The following is a 17,638-nucleotide window of genomic DNA, read 5'->3' as shown; positions in this document are numbered from 1 at the left end:
AAAAAGATCAGAAACAAAAAGGCTAAGCACATCATTTAGTGTGCTTCATGAATTTTATCCCAATAATTCATATGAGTTTGAGTTTGCTAACCACGCCTTCCACGCGGTCTGGTGGCAATGGTTGCATGTTCACATATGAACGATGCTAGACCCATTTTACCTGCCCATGTGGTACAAAAGTAGAGAGGGGGAAAAAAGGTCACGCCTGTTTATTTGTCGGGTGCGTTACTACAATTCTAGGCTGCGTTGTTGGAGCCCAACAGGAACACAGCCCACGTAGCCATGCATTAGCCCAACAACACGAAGCAGGCGCCGCCTTTGTCCGGTCGGTCTGAAGTCAGTCGCTCTGCATCCTACCTTATAAATAGGTACTAGCTTCTCACTGCGCCGTCACCAACAATTGAAGCTGCAAATGCGGTTCGTCATACCACTCGGCTTCCAAGAAGAGTGGGAGAAGCAGACACGGAAGTGTAGAGCGCCGTCGGTGTGTGTCATGGGAGTGAGATGCAATAGGAATTCGGAGAGGAGGATGCAATGGTGGCTCCATCTTTTGTGGACGAACATGCAGGGCAGCAACAATGGTTGGGTACAGTGGCGGAGCCACGACAGAGCTGTCCCCTGAAGCGGCGGAGCCAGGTTAGGGCCCTCACCTGAGGAACTCTTCAATGCCCAGCGCATGGCTGCGTCTGCTTGCATCCATACATGTATGCGCCTGTTGATCCTGGTCGCTTGAGCCTCATGCGCGGACCTCAGATGCTGCCTGCTGTAGGTGCTAGGCTGCTGCCGGAGGATGGTGTCCAACTTGCATTGCAAATTTGCAAATCGTAATGCTAGTTGATAATAATTCTCCAGATTTCATACAGGCAGCCATATCATGCATGATAGACTGATAGTGTATCGGTTTCGTGATCCCAGTTGTGGCCGCCCGGAATAGTAATGTGGGTAGAAGATCTGTTGAATGTTCGTCTTGTTTTCGTTACTACTACTCCTGAATGATTGCCAATATTGCCTTGAAGAATGTACTACATGCTGAGCATAGCAAGATCAAATTATATATGGTTGTGGGTTCGTGGCCCGGCTGGTGGGTGAGGAACACTCAAGTCACTCACTCCGTGTACAAAAGATGTGTTGAATGTTCGTCAAGCAACCGTCCTCGCCTTGTTTTTTTTTGCCAATATTGTCTTGGAGCATGTACATGCTGGGCATGACAAGATCAAATTGTGGCCGTGGCCCGGCTGGTGGGTGAGGAACTCAAGTCGCTCACTCCCCGCCGGCCCTACAAATACTTCACCTCTCCGGCTCCTCTCGAGGTGCCTGAAAATGGAGACTTTGTCCACATACACCTGCTAATAAGACGAGAATGAGAGAGAGGAGGAGAGGGGGCAACTAGAATGAGAGAAGAGGAGAGCGGCAAGGAAGACATGGACGGGGGTGTGTTCTTGCTGGGGATCGGATCGAATCGGAGTGGGATGCATTGTGAATTCGGGGCCAAGTGGAAGAGTGAAAAACCGAACGCGGAGAACTGGCAGTCGCACCGGTTCCTCTTGTAAAACTTGAAAGAGGAGAAGTTGAAGCCAGGGTTTCATGGAATTGGCTTGTGGATTGTTTTTTTTTTATTTATCAGGATTAGATTCGTGGTGTCGTGATCGTCATATCATCGTTAAACGGCTGAGATTGCATGGGATATACAGCGTTATTGTTTAGAATCGTAAAAGCAATCGATAATGTATACACATACACTTTGCCCGTAGTAACGCACGTGTCAATATGTGGATCCATTCCTTCCGTGACCCATTGATCCATTCGTTGGTCCTGCACTAGCCACTCAAAAAAAAAAATGGAGGTGACTAGAGAGAGGGTACTCTCTGCTTCTGGACGTGGGTCCCACAGGTCAAAGCGCGTGAACCGCAGCTCCGCAATCTTATCCTCTCGTCTCATCCGTATCGCTTCGTCTTCCTCCTCCGCTTCGACTTCCTCGGTCCGTCCAGCTTCATCTTCTTCCATCTGTCCTTGGGAGTGGTATGCACCGTGAATTCAGGGCGATCTGGTTTCTTTCGATCTAGCTCTACGCCAGAGAACTAAGCATGCTTGTGAGGCCACCAAAGCTACTGAGTGGTTCTGTTTGGTAGCTGCAGAGAGCCGTGAAGAACCAGTGTGGTGAACTTAGCTTCTTAGAGGGGTCGATTATGTGAAAGTATGAAAGCGACGCCACCGTAATCTGGCTACAAACCGGACTCCGTTATCGGTGACAGGGACCGATCACTAACGTAGTACTCTACAAAAGAACCTCTTTCGCAAAGCTGCTGGTGGCAAAGAACAAGAGCCAAGTGCATGCCCACTCGTCAGTTTAGCATGCAGCTTTCTGTCAAACCTAATCTTTGTGAGGAAACAAACTAAACTATTTGGATTTTGCTAAATCGTTGGTCACAATTCGGTAATACCTATCAGAATCGAGTCAGGCCACGAATCAGTTTACATGATCGTGTACAATAAGCATTTTAGACTCCAATCGAACAGCTGGAGCTTGACTTCTCTGAAAAGGACTCGGAGAATCGAAAGATGATGGGTTGAGCTTTCCAATGCATGCTGCTGCACCGTGAGCCCATCTGTTTCAATAATGATCTTGCCCATGCCAGAACCAGATGCAATGCATAGCAAATGGTTTTGTAGATCGACCTGCTTCCCGTTCGGCCTGAAGAGCACTTCGCATGTTCTGAAGATTGCCTGCTCCTGCACTAACACCCTGGCCAGAGGCACCATATATGAGCCGGGCGTCACGATGAATCTTAACAAGGACGTACTAATTGTTTTTCTTTACTCCATGGATGTACTAATTGAGGACGTGAGATCAATTATATCACTGGTGGCCGGGCTGTAACAACGGTGGGTGAAGAAATCAAGCCGGTCGCTGCGGTCATTCCATGCGGCTGCTGCTCCATCTTTACCCATAAGTAGCTACAGCTTCTCACGCTGCAGTGTGTACGATCATTCATTCGAGGAGCTATCATGGGAGAAGAGGAAGAGGGCGGCAGGGGCAAGAAGGTAGCGACTGCCATCGGTGGGTCGTAGGGACTGGACTGGGATGCAGTGGGAACTCCTGTGCTTGTACCCCTGACGATGGCACGGGCGCTTATCCCAGCAGGGCAGCAGCATCGTCCTCACATGCCGCGTGAGGCGCAAGCACAGGAGATGAGAGCTGTGCAGAGCAGTAGAGCACAAGCAAGGAAAGACCCATGTAGCCTTTTCCAGCTACGTCGGAAACGACATGTGCGTACAGTATGACCACCAAACGGAGGGAGTGTGGATGATGCAGTAGAAGCCGGAAGAATCGAACACTGTAAAGACCAAGCGCGTGTACCGTGCCCGAAGGCTTCATTTACCGTTGGCCGTCGCGTTGGTTCGCTGGTCCTGCACCTAGGCGCAGCACTACCCCCTGGACAGCAAAGCTAATGCCGTTCTGTGGGGCACCACCTTAGACCATCGCCATGGATGCTAGTTTGTGAGGATTGAGATACATGCTCCATTGCTCCATGCCTCCATCGTACGACAGATGGAACCTCGTCTATCATCAGCTTGCTTTGGTATGAGCAAAAGACATGATCCGATACTGAGGGTTGAGCGATCGAAAACCGCCGTCCCGTGCCGTGTGTTTGCCTCATCCGCGCTCACCGCCCCCCGGTTGTTGCACCTGCACCTCTGAAAGACTGAAACACCGCACTCAATGGCGCTTGCACAGGAAAAGCGTAGCATCAATCGCAGGCAGGACTGTGCCATTGGGACCGGCCGGCAGTTATCCACGGCACGGCACGCTGCAGGGAACCTGGACAGGATCGACCGATGACGGATCATTGCGCTCGACGGGACCATGATTTCGCAGCGCGGCGCGGTCACGCGTTCACAGCGCGCGTGTACCAGGTGAGGTGGCCCGCGCGGAGACGCCGGAGTGGCACCCACGCGATCGAAAGGGATTTCTCGAGCCGGGCGCCGCGCCCTCTCGCTCGCAGCGGCTTCGCACGGGGGGCCGGCACGGACACGCTCCGGCATCGGCAGCGGCGACGGCGACCGAGCCGGCCGGCAAGCGAGGAACTGGAACCCACCCATCGTCCTCTCTCCTGCCATCGTCCCATCATCCCGTGCCATGTCCCATGTGTCACACCCTAAAATTTCTATTTTGGGAGGTGAACAATTAACACTAATAAAACAATAGATTTTTCTCGTATTTCTAAAATTTTCCAACAAATAGTTCGTTGCAAAACATTTGATTATAGAAAAATATGTATTTTTCTAAATAAATAATCAATATAGGTTATACAATTTTGTTTTGTGCATTCATGCCGTATAGTTTGCACTAGGTTTTTATTGGATGAAAATTGTATTTCAAAATTCATTTGAATTCAATTTCGTTTGAATTAGAAACCGAGCTAGTTTAATTGGGCCAAAATCCTTCCTATCCAATTCCCGGCCCAGCCTACCTCCTCTTTATCTCAATGACCAGTGGGACCTGCTCGTAAGAGGCAAAAATTAAATGAACTAAAAACTCATCACTGAGCCCCATGTCCATAGGCTTGAGCTTGGATGCCATGTTACTCATCCTCAATATATGCTCTCTTACCCTCCACCAATATATTTCTCAGTGACAAGCCTCTTAATAAGAGTGCAGGCATAAGCTTTTGAAGAGCTAGTAAACTAACTCTCCACCTTCCTTAGGTACTCCCTGGTGGTGGTACATTCTGGGATTGCTCCCCTTATTGCCCCCTCAATGGAGCTCTTAATCACCATCAAGCACTTGTGGTTCGATTGATCCCACTGCGCACGATCAAGATCGTACTTCAAACAGGTGCATGCTCACGTACTCGGGCGGTGAAATCCTCATCGCTCTCATTTTCACCCCTCACGGGGTCCTCAGGAGTAACGGAGCATTCAGTTGTTACTGCGAGATCAATGTCTGGCAGCGCAAGCGCTATCTCAATCTTCTCTCGCCATGAGGCGCAAATCCCTCCATTGAGGGGTTCTATGGACGAAATATAAATTAATGGATTGCCTAAAAAATAAAAATCAGAAACAAAACAACACATGAATTAATTCAACGTCGGTCGAATAAAAACATGAAATCTCAATGTTAATTCTACATCACCGTTGGGAAGAAATAGAATCAATAATGACAAAATAAAACTTGCTACTATAATAATCTTATCAACAACGATAGATAAAATTATTATACTCAGAAAAATTACTTATTTTCTAATTAAAGTTTCCCGTTGGTTCCAATTTAACTAGAAAGATAAATAAAAAATCTTGACTTAATGCTTAAATTGGCAAAATAATGCTAAAAATTCAACTTAACTTAAACTTAACACAGCGGAAGCTTACTGAGCCTCAAACTTAATTCATGAATTTACCCACAGGAAAAATTCCTTAAAAACTAATTTTACTTTAGCCATTAATCAATTTCTAGGAAAAATACGTAAATTCGATGGAAAAAGAAAAAAAAAGGCTCAAAGTCTACGGTTCTGCCGGCCCACGCGACAATATGGCCCGGCCTGCTTAGCGCGTTCGCCCGCGTGGCTTTCCCAGGCCAACCTGGGCCTGGGCCGCCAATTCCACCTTCCGCCTGGGTTGAAAGTCGACCCGACATATCTCGGCTGTCCATTCGTGATCAACGGCTGAGCGTCATTTTCGGGAAAACAAAACCCCCTTCCGCGTCGCGCCCGGCCAACCCTAGGTCATTTCCTTCCTTCCTCTGCCACAAGCGCGAGAGAGCGAGCGAGCGCAAGTGAGTAGCGGCACCGAGTGGAGTGGGCAAAGCCGGCAGCGGAGCGGACCGAAGCTCGACGACGCGCGCGGCTCCCCCCTTCCACCGTTCGCTAGCGGCCTTGGAGGCCCCTCCGCAGCCCCCTTCGTCGGTGCATGCGTTCACCCGAGGGTGAGCGCATTGCCGTCGAGCGGCGCTGCGAGGAGGCCCTTAGCGGCGCAAGCATCGGCGGCGGAGCCTAGCTTCTTCCCGGAGCGGATCCGATGACATTCGGAATAAAGATAAGCTCCCCCAACCCCCTTTCCCCCTTTCCCTTTCTTTGGATCTTCTCGTAGGGTTAGGGTTTGACTACCGGCGACCGTCGGTTGAAGTCTAGCGGTCGTCATCTTTATGCTTAGGTTATCTCTTTGATTCGATTCCCCTCCTTCTTAATCGCGAGAGTAACTTCCCCAAACTAGATTACTGTCAAAACATGGCTTTGATACCATTGAAGGATCTCAACTAGCTTAGCACTTAACTTAGTTACTCAAATCAGTGATCAATGACAACACATCTAGTGGGTCTTGATCAAGAGAAATCAAGAGGCAAAGAGAGATAGTACATAGATTAGAGAAAACAACCATCCGGTCTTAGAAGAAGAGCTGGCCATGGGTGGTGACGGTGGTGTCGACGGCTAGTGTGGGCGGCGGTGGCGCGGCGCAGGTGGCGGCGGAACTTCCCACTGCTTACAGCGCTAGTAGATCGGGTTCTCAAGTCTGTTAGGTAGGCGAGTGGGTGCGGTGAACTTCGGCTTGCGTGCCCCCAGCCCACCTCTCTCTTTTTAGCGCTGTGCGACGGGAAATGCAACCATAAGTTAGTTGTGCGCTCCTGATCAGGACGTGAGATAGGGTCCAACTCGATCGGTGGAGATCAAACTCTAACAAACAACAGTACACCCACCCACTGGCTTCATTTTCAATTGCATGCAGTGATGTCGGCTGGCCTGTGGCTTTACGAAAAGCTAGCTAGCGGAGGGCGCATGGATTGATCTCTCCTATTCTCCTCATCTCCTGCTGCTGCTCCTGCCCGACAGGCGCGATCACCCGGCGCATCTAAATCCCGTCATCATCGCTCCGCCGACGACGAGGCCAATCAGTGGAATAATCAGTTCGCCTCCTGATTGATTATTCCTCCTCCGTCCGTACGTGTCATTGGCTTAGCGCGAAAGGAGTGGATGCAGTGCGAATGCAGAGTGCCGTTCCATCTGTCCGATTATTCAACGAAACGATCAGGCTGCACCCGTCCAGGTGCAGGAAGCTGCCGGCTAGCGACAGTAACGTTGTCACTGTCGACCAAGTGCAGGAAGCGTCGTCAAAACAGCAGCAGCTTTATCACGATCATCAAGAACAAGGCAGCCGTGCCTCCTAACGGGACCGGAATCACTTTTATCTTACTATTGGCAGTCTACCGCGTGCACATCACCGGTTACAACGACGACTCGATCAAAAAGAGAGAAAAAGAAAACAAAGACAGCGACGACTCCTGGTGTGGTGTGACCGTACATAGAGGCGATGGTCCAGTGATCCGGTCACTGTCAGTGAGACGATCGAGCTGAAGGGGCGTTCGGATCCTTTTATTCCTATCGTATCTAAGTTAGATATTAAATATAGATTAATTATAATGCACGAATGAATGTTAATTCACGAGACGAATCTATTAAATCTAATTAGTTCATAATTTGATCATGTAGTGCTGGGTACATATATACTAATTATGGATTAATCAAGTTTAATAGATTCATCTAACGAATTAGTCATATGCAATTAGTTTATAATTAGTTTACTGGTATCAAACATTAATGCGAACTAAAAAAATTAATCCACGGATCCTGTTTGCATGCCCAACTGCATGCTGCAAGCGCGAATCGAGCCAAAGCGCCCGTGCTTATCCGGTTGTTTAGTGCTAGCTAGCGAGCGATGCTCGCGCTCTGACGTGGACGGCCCGTCCAATGATTGCTCAGCGGTTGGCACATGCAGAGCCCCGGGTAACATGGGATCATGGTCATGGGTGGGACCGTGGGACGGACGACGCAGAAATATCGCTGCTGCCTCGTCGATAATCAATCCTTCTTCTTTCTTTGTTTCTATTTTTTTGCCCATAATCAGTTCGATCAGACGAGATCGCAGGAAGGATCATCTTGGAGGATAATAGACCAATCGTACGAGCGTTACGTGGCGGGCAGCGCATCCGACGGGACGGGATCGTGGGCGCTCTCCGGCTCCCAGGCTCCCAGCCCACCGCGCCCGCTCGAGGTCGGCGTCGGCGTCGCACAACCTCGCCGGGCACCGGCGGGGACGGGGGAATTTGGCGTGAGAACGCATGCGACCGGCGGGTCAGTCGTGTCGCGGTGGTCTTGGGCTCTTGGCCCGCAAAGCCGGCCGTCCATCTCGAACCATATGGACATGATGGTGTGTCATCTGCGGCGCTTCCACGTTCCGCCAGTTGACCCTGCTCGAGTCGTCTTCCAGTCGCTGTGGTGTGACTTTTGATTCAAAGAAGCCGTCAACATGCGCATACCAGTTGCGTTTTTTCCGAGAGAGGATAAGTTCGGGGTGTTTGGGAGATAGGTGCTAAACTTTAGCCCTGTCACATCGGATATTCGGATGTAATTAGGATGACTAAATATGAGCTAATTACAAAACTAATAGCAGAATTAGACTTAATAGATTCGTCTCGCGATTTAGCCTAGGGGTTGTGCAGTTAGTTTTATAATTAACCAATGTTTAATACTCTTAATTAGTATCAAACATCCGATGTGACAGGTGTTAAATTTTAGCCCCTATGTGCCAAACACCCCCGAAGAATGCACGCCTTCCACGCACACAACACGACTTGTGTTACACACTTACACGTAGGGTGTTTCGGTTGCTTCAATCATTTGATTCATGTATGGAATGGTTCAAAATAATAATGATCCTTTTATTTAGTTGGTGAATTGTACCAATTATCCATGATGAAACCATCTCACTTAATACATTATTCTACTAATAGAAGTGAACCATATGGTAAAAAAATTGGTTGAACCCCACCATCCAGAATCATTCACGCATACATCACACCTATATTAAGCATGCGTGAACGAAGTTTGGATCGTAAAATATGTCGAGCCTCGGCACGGTTATTCAAAAATCTGACTCTTGAATTGAGGGTCGCATGTATCTTCTAGCCTCTTTTAATTTTGACTCTTGAACGACGAAAGCTCAAAAGGTGGCGAGATCAGACGCCAATGGCTATCGCAAAACCACTCCACTGTACTGTACTACGAGCGATCGAAATCGCTGAACGCTCGATGCCTCTACACGTACTCCCAAAAGCCATTGAAAATCAGTGATGACGAATTTTGCGTGGAAATCAAAGTGGCAACTGCCCCCCAACGTTGTCTTGATGCCATCACCCCAATGGCTAAAAAAAAGAACGTTTCACCGAATCAATTTGCAATTAAGTATTAAATATCATGCTTATTAAGACGTGCCGATTTCGGATCGCGACGTCTTTGTCTGTAGCGTGCTTGGGTCCATTCCTAATCCTGGTGGTTTAGTTCCTGATGCCGTATGCTACATCCTTGAATATTAATTAATTAATTAATTCGATGGACTAAGTTGTTTCGGATCTTATTTATTTGGTCAGATTCATGCATAACAATGAGCGGATTCATGCAGGCCACTATTCGACAAATTAATATCGTTGTTGAAACAAAGGCACGCGAGCCTTTTTTCTTCTTCTAAGAATGGTGTCGGTGTCCAAGCTCAGTCGGTCAGTCTAGACAAGCACACGTCTTATAACAATAAAAAACATAGAGATGATATTTTTTAATATAGAAAAACATAGAGGTGACATATTTTAGCATATGAAAGTATGAAAATATCAGTTTGTTAAGTTGGGAAAAACAAGATTATATTTGCTGTGGAATCTTGGGCGAACTATTCACCTGGATTTGAGTTTGAGACCGGGTCAGGTGGTCAGATTTTTTATAATAGTAGTGGTACTGTCTTAATATCAAGATACGCATGCTCAGCGTCAGAATTTGTTTTAAAAGAAAAGATCGGCTAAGTTGATGCTAGCTCATAACTCGGAATTATGTAACCACACAACCAGCGGCCACGGTTGACTGCTGCCACGGTTTACACGTTGTACGTACGTCCGCCTCCCAGCTCGTTTCGTCCTCATCAGCCACGAACCTTCGTGCCCAATAAACTACTCTCCGTCTCTCCCCCACCACCACACCAGCACAGACCAACCAAAGCGCCGCGAACCACAGGGCGCCCATAGAAAATCCGGTCGAGACGCGCCAGCCGTTTACCCCACTGGCCACACCGCGTCCCCTAGAGAAAGCAAGCCGAAGCCGACCACTCCCCATCCGCCCTCCGCCACCACCCACCACCACCACCACCCGAAGCCACCCCACGCGGCCTGGCTCGGCTCGTCGTCGTCGCACCGCGCCTGGGTGCCTGGCTATAAACACCCGCCCCCTCCCCACCGCGGCACGGCACGGCACGGCACCCCAAAACTGCACGGGATATTCCCCCTGTTCGCTCGCTCGCTCGGCACGTCCAAAGCGAAGCGGAGCCAAGCGAGGAAAAGGTGAGCACGAACACCACCAGAAAAGCTTTCTCAGATCTGTGACGCTAACGATTTCCCCTTCCGGATCTGAGCTCGGACGATCGGATCGGGGATGCTGCTGTAGCTCGAGCACGAGCACGAGCTCTGCGCCGAAGCTGAGGCTAAAGCTGACTGCTTTTCTTGCCGTGCTTGTTCCAGGTAGTAGAAAGGAGAACCGAGGATGAGCACCATGGCCATGGCGTCGTCGTCGCTGAACCCGAACGCGCCGCTCTTCATCCCGGCGGCGTACCGCCAGGTGGAGGACTTCTCGCCCGAGTGGTGGGAGCTCGTCAAGACCACCGCCTGGTTCCGGGACCACTGGTTCCGACAGCACCAGCTCCACGAGGCAGCCTACGACGCCGCCCTCCTCTCGCTCCCCGACGACGCCGACGTCGACGTCGCCGCGCTCCTCCCCGACGACTCCGTCGACCTGCTCGACATGGTCGGCACCGACGACCTCTTCTACGCCCCCGACCACCACCACCAGGCAGCCAAGCCCGCCGCGTACGACCTCGACGTGCTCAGAGCGGTCAGCCTCGGATCCCCGAGGGCCGTCGTCGGTGCGCCCTCGCCGCGCGCCCAGCAGCAGAGGCACGCGGACAAGCCCGCGCAGCACGTCGGCGTCAGGGGCGCCGCGCGCCGCGTCATCCACCAGCCTCGCTAGAGACCTTTCTTCGTCTCATGGCGACGACCGACGATGGCTGCTGCCGCTGCTGTCCAGTGTAACTTCAAGCTTAGTAGTCTGTTTCTGTGTATACAACTAAAAAGAGAGAGGAGAGAATCAACCAAGGCGTCTGCTGGTGATCTCCTCTCCTTGTAGTTTCTCGTGTTCAGTTCAGGTCAGGTCGATCGAGCTGTCTTAGAAAAGAGAAAAAAACAACCAAAAAAAAAGGAGTGATGTAGAATCATACTACTCCTCCTCCTCCTTGTTCATGTTGTTGGATATAAGATGGCAAGCAGTCTAATGTTAGAACTCTTCACCAGGCGCCTCTCCCTTCATCTTTGCTCTTTGTTTGGAAATGTGTCCTCTGAATTCTAGTCTGAAAATGCGTTTCTCTGATTGCGATGATGGTGATTCTGCTTGAATCGCTCCTCCCTTCGACGATGCCAATGCCATCGTGAGGTTTACAGGCGATTGATGATCAAGTAAGACTTGATCTAGTTCTTAGGAAAAGCTGATGGGGATGGAGATGAGTGTTGAGCGATGGTACACGGTGGTACAAGCATCAGGTGGTGTCGAAAGGTAGCACTGTGTCGCTGCACAAAAGGGACTGAGAGCTCCTTTGGATCTCTCAAATTGGTGCAGCACTCAAGCAAATGATAGATGCTAGATGGAAACGAGCAAACGGCTTCAAATTGATGTCTGCAGGATGGGAGTATTGATCAGCGGATTTGGCCCTGCTTTAGGTTGCCTGGTCTATTTCAGGACGCTTCACTCTGCCTCGCTCTGTTTTTCTATCGTTTCACTCTGTTTCAGATAGCTTTGCTTTATTTCAACTTTTATCGAGTGCAGATGGCACTGAGTTGTTAAGGCTTCAAAATCCTACATGAAGCCAAGCAGCAACATGAGCAACTGTCGAGATGGCCTTTTGGATGCCTAGCGGTCTCTGCCGTCAGCATCTACTGTCTACTTTGTCTAGTAGTGACTAAAGTGAAGAAAAAATGAACTTTGTACTTTGATCGTTGAAACTTCTGTCGCAAAAAACACTGATGAACAACTGAATTTGCTTGCTCGATAATGCCACAAAGTTCTGAGAATCAAGAAACCTACGACTGCCACAGCCGCACTGACTGCCATCAGGCCTTATCGATTGCAGTTAAAATAAGAGACTACAAAAGTGCAGCTTGCTACCCTAACCTTCTGCGAAATCTGCTTGCCTGGTGTCAAAACCAGTTCAGTCCATTCGTCGCTATATTTTCACACTTCCTCTCATGGCTTTATGGAACATTGGTTTCAACTTGCAACAGCTAACTCCTTGTCCAAAAAAAAGAAAGAAAAGAAAAACAACTAAGCCAAAATTCTGTGGGCAGAAGCTTGGCAAAACAAAACATAAGTTCATGTCGGATGACATCGTACTAACTTCACACCTTCCTTTGGTATGTTGCAGTCAAGGGCAAGGGCTCCATGACAGGGCTATGCCACCATGGAAACGAAATGATTTGAAGGTTTCCAAACAGGCTAATCATGCTTGCAAGGCACATGCACCAGATAATCATGCCCTGCATCTCTTGACATTCTCTCAAAGGAAGACAGGCACATGGCCACGCCAGTACTCCAGTATTCTCTTCCAACCAATCCAGAACTACTCTATGCACAACCTTTTCCAGCAGTTTGCCAGCGGCAGTGGCGACCATGATTAACATCCCATGATTACTTGCTGATCATTACAACGATGCTCAGTTAAATTTTACTGGACCTCAAAATGGGCTGAACAGAAATCCCCCTCTCGCTATGCAACCGAGCATATATAAATAATAAACACAGGCAACCAGGGTGCTCAACACGATACTCTGCGGTCGCTCGGTAGCTACATTAACAGTACCATAGTTAGACGGTATATCTGGCTGTTTAAGCAGCAGCAATAAGGGCTACTAATCAACTGCGTAGTACTTTCAGACTTGCTTGTAGAACAGGATATATGCTTGGTCATGCAAGACCTCGTTCTGGCCCACAGGTGTGACGGCATCATCGTCAAACCGAAGCCACTGACCGTTGGCATTCTTTGAATGAGCAGTGTAGTGCCCCCTGTATGGGTCCTTCCCATGATGAGTGATGGTCGCAACAAGCTCATATTTTCTTCCCTGCATATGACGAAGATAAACAGCATGTCATCTCAATGTGTTATGACCATGTACATTTGCCTCAAGTGGATTTGCATGCAGTGATTGTACAAACTTAATTCATGCTTAAATATACTGATCCTAAATGTCCAACAAATATGACAATAGAGGCAACTGGTGACATAAAAGCATGCATACACATGCAAAACATTGATCCAATAGAAGATATCAACAAATATTTTGAAGAAACATTTGCAGAGGCATGTCCAGCAAATTATCACCTCTGATGACGGTGAGCTCAGCAGATCACGATTAAGGACCAGTTGGAGAGGGAAATGGAGTGGCTTATAAACTTTAGTGCTCCCATGATTTCCATAACTGAACCTCTTCAAGTGCAGTATCATTATCTTTGAAAGCGTGTGTATCTTGAATGATTTTCTAGCCGTCACCAAACCAGCCTGCAAGATCAAGTATGATACTACATTATAATTGTAGCTGATTGCAACAAGTTATTGCATCTATTTTGTGAAAGAAGAGATATCTGGCACTGAAAATAAAAAAAATATAGAAAAACTACAGCTCAAATAGCAATTTCAAAAGACGAACAATCAAATAGATAAAAGGGTAACTGACAAGGCATGTACCCATCTTCAAGTCCAAAAAAATATGTAAAATCATTCTAGAATGCATCTCGTAAAACAAACTAGAAGATACATTTTACAATTTTGTCTTCACAAGCAGTATCGCAAGCAAAATGCATTGCATGATACTCATGGATGGCATCACTTGTATTGTGTGTAATGAAATTCAAGATCAAATTACTAAACACAAAGTGACAAGGTATTACCTTTCCAGCAGCTGTTCTGTATCCTTCCAAAGACTCAGGAGTAGAGAAAAGATTAAGTGCATCGTTAAGTGTCTGAACTGCATCTGGGAATATATCGAGGTGGAGCAGTAGGTAGGGCTGAACAGTAGCCGATGCTTTGTTACCTGGCAGGTGCAAAGAAAATATACACGACAGTGAGAAGGTTGGTAGGAAACAGTACAAGTGGGCCTACTCAAGCATAAGTTGCACCCTATGGTTACCAACTAATCATGAGATCATATTCCAGTGGGAAAAATAGAAGTACTTGAATGGAGCTCTTTTAACTCTCAGGATTGCAGGAGCAGCACTGACTACTGATAGACATGCATATACATGCAATTTCAGCAAAACTTCAATAGCAATCACAACACAAAATTGGGAATAATGATAACTTGATGAGCAACTTTACAGGACACAGAATAGTTCTAAATTCTTTTCTGTTCTAGTAAAGATACAACATATGCAGATTTAATTGACAACATATAGGATGTTCTTGCTGTAAAAGCTAATGAATCTGATATTGGGCTGGGTAGAAACAAAAAAGAAGAAGAAGCTATAACAGCATGCACAGGAGGCAAAAGGTGACAACAAACAACTGGAGTTGTTCAGCACACATTAAATGGGCCCAATAAAGCAAGGTTTACAGAGTTGGGAATTGATTACAAAAAAAATCTAAAATTGTTTTCATGGGAGCATGACAAATCAAGAAAAAGCACAGCTTTCCAAAAGGTTCTCTCATATATCAAGATTCTATTCAGTTTTTTTTTACCAAGAAAAAAAGCATGTTATCTCTCTCAGGACAATACAAATTACCTGCAGCTTTCACAACACTCTGTAACTGCCCCCCAAAAATAGCACTTAGTTCAGAGGGAACGAAACTCTGAGTTCTAACTATTGCAGATTTGTTCTTTCGTCCAACAGTCTCCCAAGCATCATCATCAGCAGAAGAAACAACCATACCCTCCTTTGCATTTGAAACATTGCCATTAAGCTTCAGCAGTTCGTCATGCATTCTATTCATGGCAAAACTTAAGAACTCTTGAGCATCTTCTTGCCTGAAGAACATAGAAGTGTATAGCATCACAAACTGAAACAAAAGCTTCATTTGCAAGGGAGGTAACAATTTAAACTGGACATTAACCAAAAAACAAAGTAAACATATAACGGCATGCACACTGTCTATACTCTGTACAAACAACTGTCAGAATAAACTCAATAACACAGTCAGCAGCATCAAATGCCATCAGACCATTTGGGAGCCTTTGAAATGATCATACATGACCACCATTGTATCCATAACTTCCAACATAGATGTGCAAAACTTAGTCCCCGATAGAGAACAATCAAGATATATAAGCATTTGTGGTATCAGCTAAAAATCTATCAATATGTTATCCAGGTGTTGCTACTTGCTAGACTCGATGGGATTAAAGCCTCAACACAACAGAATAATTGATCAATTGCTATATTCAACTAGCAGGCACGTCATCCACGATTTTAGGAGCTAAACTCCCTCATAAAGAAAAAAAAAACATGCCTAAGAACAGAACTAGCAAGCACTTGCCTTGGCCGAGCAGATATTCCAGCCGGCACATCTGGTGTAAAGTTTTTGAGAACAGCATCAAACATGGCAGGATTAAGTGGTTTTGCAGCAACTGTAACAGCTTTCTCATTTTTCTTCATAACTGACTCATCAAGCACATCAAATTGAGAGATGAACTCAACAAATGCATTGAGAGTTGGGTAGCCAACCTAAAATGAAACAATTGGTCAGAACAAAGGAAATCAAATAAGCACCAAAACTACATCAGACTGATTTGTTTAGGTACCTTAGGTATACTTCGGTTCCTCAAATCCTGTAAAAGGTGGACAAAAGGCGAGCATGAAAGCAACGCCTGCAAAGTTGCATTCAGGAAGCAAATATTTCCTGTGTTCCTCAAACCATGAGGAAGCAAGAGCATGTTCTGAGAGGCTTTCTTGTTTAAGCTTGTGACCGCCTCGTCTGCTGGAGTTGCAACAATAGGTGTATCAACAATTGGGCTTCCATTTTCAGTTATTTCCTTTTCCTTATTTAACTTTTTGCTTTGAGTGGATTTGATGCCATCCTTGTCCACCTCTGACACTGAATGTGTTGCTGCATTGCTGATGTTTCTGGCAGGCACAACTGGAGGAACAACAGCCTCCGTCTTCTTCACATTCTCTAATACACCATTGGTAGGAGAAACATTCACAGGGGGGCATCCATTAGCCAGAACTGGTCCACCATTTGGAAAGCTAGATCCTGCAGCTTCCTTTTTATTGCTGCATGCATTATCCCTTGTAATGGTACTGCTCTGAGCATCTGCTGATTTTGCTGGAAGAACAACACCTTTAGAAATAGGACTCGATGTTTTCTGTAAACTCAGCACTGAAAAGTTCAGTGAACCAAACTGGATCTCTGGTAGTTCCCATGATCTGTTCACACTTTTAGTCGGACTTTTGAGAGGCTGACCCTGGAACAACTTCGTCTCGTCCTCCGTGAAGGACCCAAACAGCAACATCTGCGTCACATACAGAGGCAACTAGATAAGTAGAAAACCAGGACTTGGGCAACTTTGACTGTTAACATAACCCATGCCACAAAATCTACTGCATATGGAACTAGTTGTGCTGAGAGCCCTTTGGAAAGGAGCTCTAAGTATTTAAGGAAACTATAATTTCTACTTTGAGTTACAGCAGAACTAGTGCCATACTCGTAGGCTGCATCGCAAAACTTGAAAGCAAGTAATATCTTAAGCACTGGTCAATGATCATCACCTAAAACATCCCAACCGAATAAACAGTCCGATACAATAGTAACTGCTTATGCTCTCTAGTAACGCGGGTATGATTCACGCACACGCAGCAGCATTGAATCGTCATGCCGAGTACTACAAAAACCCTACCCAATCAACTCACCCGAACCCCAACCATCCAACCACCCCGGCGCACTTTAATGCGCCACGCTCAAAGCAGCGGACAAGCAGTAACCACGCAATTACGCCGTAACGACGCCAATGCAAACACACGGACGGGAGGAGAGGCAGATGGGTACCTTGTCGCCGCTGCCGCTGCCGCCGCCACTCATCTCGACTGCGGTGGGGAGGCCAATCTCTGTGCGCCGGAAGTGGCCGCTCGGGAAACCTCTTGGGAGCTCTTCTGCGACCGGGGCCAGAGGAAGCCGAGGTCGCAGGTGGGAGACATCAAAGGCGGCGGCGGGCGGCGCCGAGTCGGGGTGGCCGTCCGCGAGACCAGCCGCACGGCACGGTTCGTTCGGGGAGGCGGTCGCTGGTCCGCGCGGCGGGGCTGGGGCGGCGCGATGGGGTTGGGCGGCGGGGACGGCGAAGCCCCGGGGCGGCGAGGCGTAGGGTTTGGGGAGGGGAGGGGAGGGGAGAGGCGTGGGGACTTGGGAGGAAGGAGGACGGGGGTTGCTTGGGTTGGTAGTATTTGTCGATGCGGTCGGGCGAATCGTGGGCTGGGCTGTACGTGGGGCGGCACGGGCTGCCCGCGCGGTTTTTTTTAGTTGGGCAGCGGGACGGTTGGTGAACAAACTCGCCTTTGAAATTGGAATAATTTCATGCATG

The 17,638-nt window shown here is 47.7% G+C and overlaps 2 protein-coding genes across 2 annotated transcripts; one reads left to right on the top strand and one right to left on the bottom strand.

Annotated features, from left to right (window-relative positions):
- The first annotated feature begins 10,214 nt into the window (after positions 1-10,214).
- On the top strand, positions 10,215-11,370 carry LOC117846006 (protein EARLY RESPONSIVE TO DEHYDRATION 15). The gene is made up of 2 exons (XM_034727105.2): positions 10,215-10,372; positions 10,550-11,370. The coding sequence occupies exon 2, from the start codon at positions 10,572-10,574 to the stop codon at positions 11,052-11,054; it is 483 nt and encodes a 160-aa protein (XP_034582996.1). The 5' UTR covers positions 10,215-10,372; positions 10,550-10,571; the 3' UTR covers positions 11,055-11,370.
- Positions 11,371-12,735: 1,365 nt separating this feature from the next.
- Positions 12,736-17,417, bottom strand: LOC117846004 (ubiquitin carboxyl-terminal hydrolase 24). Its single transcript, XM_034727102.2, has 7 exons — positions 17,110-17,417; positions 15,866-16,576; positions 15,601-15,788; positions 14,850-15,091; positions 14,019-14,161; positions 13,453-13,629; positions 12,736-13,192 (listed from the first exon to the last, which is right to left on the bottom strand). The coding sequence occupies exons 1-7, from the start codon at positions 17,140-17,142 to the stop codon at positions 13,004-13,006; spliced, it is 1,683 nt and encodes a 560-aa protein (XP_034582993.1). The 5' UTR covers positions 17,143-17,417; the 3' UTR covers positions 12,736-13,003.
- Positions 17,418-17,638: the final 221 nt, after the last annotated feature.

The sequence above is a fragment of the Setaria viridis genome, chromosome 2, assembly GCF_005286985.2.
Source record: "Setaria viridis chromosome 2, Setaria_viridis_v4.0, whole genome shotgun sequence".
In the NCBI taxonomy this organism is placed as follows: Eukaryota; Viridiplantae; Streptophyta; class Magnoliopsida; order Poales; family Poaceae; genus Setaria; species Setaria viridis.
Note: the sequence above shows the minus strand (reverse complement) of the source record. Positions and strands in the feature narration are given on the sequence as shown.

Bases quoted from the DNA above. Each gene is read 5' to 3' on its own strand.
- LOC117846006 (XM_034727105.2), top strand. From the start codon at position 10,572: ATGAGCACCATGGCCATGGCGTCGTCGTCGCTGAACCCGAACGCGCCG.
- LOC117846004 (XM_034727102.2), bottom strand. From the start codon at position 17,142: ATGAGTGGCGGCGGCAGCGGCAGCGGCGACAAG. The intron at 14,162-14,849 runs GTAATTTGTATT...TGCACCTGCCAG, and splicing joins GAGTGTTGTGAAAGCTGCAG to GTAACAAAGCATCGGCTACT. The intron at 13,193-13,452 runs GTGATAATTTGC...CGTCATATGCAG, and splicing joins TGAGCTCACCGTCATCAGAG to GGAAGAAAATATGAGCTTGT.